This window comes from Aplysia californica, unplaced genomic scaffold (assembly GCF_000002075.1).
Source record: "Aplysia californica isolate F4 #8 unplaced genomic scaffold, AplCal3.0 scaffold00726, whole genome shotgun sequence".
In the NCBI taxonomy this organism is placed as follows: Eukaryota; Metazoa; Mollusca; class Gastropoda; order Aplysiida; family Aplysiidae; genus Aplysia; species Aplysia californica.
The window spans coordinates 107,359-110,756 of record NW_004797996.1 but is presented as its reverse complement, the minus strand read 5'-3'; the positions used below and the strand labels follow the sequence as shown (position 1 = coordinate 110,756).

Sequence of the window (3,398 nt, the reverse complement as noted above, 5' to 3'; positions counted from 1 at the left end):
ATAAACCAAGGAAATGGTTCTATTTCGTCAACGAGGTGGCCATGCTTCAAGATCTCCGTCATCCCAACATCATAGCAATGGAGAGAGCGGCTAGTTGCCCAGAGTCACTGGTCATGGTGTTGGAATTTCATCCTGTGGATCTGTTCGACGCCTTACCTCGTATCTCGGATGAGGAAGCCACTCGCTACTTTACCCAGGTCACCGAGGCCTTGAGCTATCTACACAGCCGACGTGTCGTGCACGGTGATGTAAAACTGGAAAATGTGTTGGTGAGTAAAGATGGAGTGGCAAAACTTTGTGACTTTGGACACGCTCAGGTAGTTCCTGAAAACACGGACAGTTTGAAGGAATGGGGTAGTTGTGCAGCCTACCACGGACCGGAATTCACAAGGGGCCATCCCGTGAAAGACGCTTTCAAGCTTGAGAGTTTCTGTGTCGGCGTTCTGCTGTGGGCACTTGTGTTTCGTAAACAGCCCCAGAAAAACACGGACTTCTTAAAGCTGTTGGACAGTGACAAAGCAATCTCGCCTTCTTACAGGCAATGTGTACACCGTCTACTGTGTGCAAACCCGACAGAGCGTGCTTCAGTCTCCCAGATCCTACAAATCCTCAGCACCAACGGTCACACAGAACTTCGTGTCCGACAAAACACCACTGCTCAATCTCTCATCACTGCACCAATCACATACAACAGCACCGGCGAGGAAGTAGCGAGTCCGTACTTCGGAAGCTCACCCATCGAACAGACACCATCTTCATCATTCTGCCATCCCTTCAACGAGTTCAGCTATCAACATTCAGGATATGACCAACAGTTCGTGTACCCCTCGCACTCTGGAAACCTTCAGTATTTCCCACGTGAGACACCGACACAGTACTACTACATGAACCAGAGCAATGGACTAGCAACCTTTCACCCGGCAGGTACACATTTCGATTCCTCGGCCTATCAGAGAGAAACAACAGCCCAGTTCCCCCAATATGTGGATGTCTCTTCTTCACAATATCACCAGTCTACGTTGGATCTACAGAGAGCCCAATGGCCTGTGTTCACAGACACAAATCAGCGCACAGTTCAGCAACCTGCTCCCCCGTCACTGGGACACTCTCAGTTTCGCACACACCATCAAAACTGTTACCAGCCTGACCCTACAGCTTGTTTCCAGTACGTGGTACCTTCGTCAGTTCCTGAGTACTTTCAACCTGCTACATTTCAACGGTATCGGGAGTAATCTGTGTAACAATAGAGACAATTCTTCTCAAACAGGTTGTGTCAGAAATCTGCATAATTGTGTATCATTTCACTATAGTATTACCATGCATTAATGATCTTGAGCACTTTGTATTTATTCTAAATGAATGATCATTATGCCTCGAGTTAGAAATCCATGATGTGTATTCAAAACAGATATCTTAGAATCAAATACTGTTTTGAATACAGTCATAACTTGTAATAATTGTATAAGACCCTAGTCCACCCCCTCCCCAAAACAAACAAACAATTGAACAAACAAACACAGAAACATTCTACACCCCCCCCCCCACCTTTACGAAAAAAACCCCAAACAAAACAAACAAAAATATCCCCTTATTTCGATTTCTTACCCGTCGACCCGTTGTTACAATGTTTTCCTTTTTGAAAAACTGAATAGAGTTCTGTGAGGCAAATTTTTAAGCTTTTTGTTGGAACAAATTGGTGATTTTGAGCACTTTGCATTTCTTTTTTTAAAATGCCAAATATTCTTATTGTACAGTTTAAAAACCCGATGAAAATACAAATTTAAATCACTATGTTCTACATGTATAACATACGTATTAGTTGTGCAGAAAGTCACTTCTTGATCCCTTCATAAAGAATTAAACCTCACCGACGGAAGAACAAGATAAGAGCAGCTCTTTGTCTTAGAATTGTACATAATTGATGAACATTACCAGCCAGTAGTATAACGTAATTGAGACTGATATTTGAGAAGTTTTTGTTACAGTAGCTGTAATGGTCATAAGTTATATTGTATATATAAAAGGAAAGCATAAGAAACCAGGAATAACATGATGCAATTCTTTTAGTTTGAAGTGTGTGTGCTCTTGATATGTTCATATTCACAATTTGGAAAAATAAGTTCAGGTTACTACATTTTGATACTTCCATAAAGCGATTTGTCTGACCAGCTCCACTCGAAGACAATAACTTTTGCTTGTGTCAATTGTACATTATTGCTCATCATTCTCTGAGTTAACAACCCAGGATATGTATTTGAAATTGACATTTACGAATCAAATACTGTTTTGAATGTGTGCCTTATCAATCCACTATTCTATGGTTTTTAACATGTTATCATGCAATCACAGTGTGTTCCTTTTTTTAATTGGCCGTTTGCAATATTGTATACAACAATGAATACATAATAAATCAGAAACAGCATGATGCAATAATTTTAGTTTTAAATATTTGCTAAGAGTATGCTCTTGATATGTTCATATTCACTTGAAAAAAATGTGTTCATGATACTACAATTTGATGCTTTCATAAAGCGATTTGTCTGACCAGCTCCACTTGAAGACAATAACTTTTGCTTGTGTCAATTGTACATTATTGATCATCTTGCCCTGAGTTAGTTATCCAGGATATGTAAGTCGAATTAGAATTGTACATAATTGATGAACATTATCAGCTAGTGGTACATTGTATAACGTAATTGGGACTGATATTTGAGAATTTTTAGTGTTACAGTCATAAGCAATATTGTATAATATATATGAAATGAAAACATAAGAAACAAGGTATATCATACTTCATTACTTTTAATAAAGAATGCTTGTGCTCTTTATATGTTAATATTCAAAATTGGGAAAAACGTGTTCAGAATACATGTACTACATTTTGATACTTTATAAAGCGATTTGTCTGACCAGCTCAACTTGAAGACAATAACTTTTTCTTTGTGTTAATTGTACTTTATTGATCGTCATGCCCCGAGCCAGTTATCCAGGATATGTATTTGAAACTGATACTGTTTGAATGCAATCAAAGGTTGCAATAATTGTAGAAACTTCCAGCCCCCTCCCCCCCTCCCTTTCCTCTCTAAAAATATAAAAGTACCCCCAAAAAACCCAACAGACAAGAGCAGCTTTTTGCATGCAAGTTGTCTTAGAATTGTACATAATTGATGAACATTATCAGCTCGTGGTATGACGTAATTGGGACTGACATTTGAAAAGTTTTAATGTTACAATTGCTGTAATGGTCATTAGCAATATTGTATATTCAAAAGGAAAACATAAGAAACCAGGAAAAACATGTTAAATTCTTTTAGTTTGAAATGTATGTGAGAGATTATACTCTTGATATGTTCATATTCAGAAATAAAAACGTGTTCAGAATATTACATTTTGATACT

The 3,398-nt window shown here is 38.4% G+C and overlaps 1 protein-coding gene across 1 annotated transcript; it reads left to right on the top strand.

The window, feature by feature from the left end:
- Positions 1 to 9: 9 nt before the first annotated feature.
- Positions 10 to 3,088, top strand: LOC101852276 (serine/threonine-protein kinase 36-like). Its single transcript, XM_013088336.1, has one exon. The coding sequence runs from the start codon at positions 42 to 44 to the stop codon at positions 1,230 to 1,232; it is 1,191 nt and encodes a 396-aa protein (XP_012943790.1). The 5' UTR covers positions 10 to 41; the 3' UTR covers positions 1,233 to 3,088.
- The last annotated feature ends 310 nt before the right edge of the window (positions 3,089 to 3,398 follow it).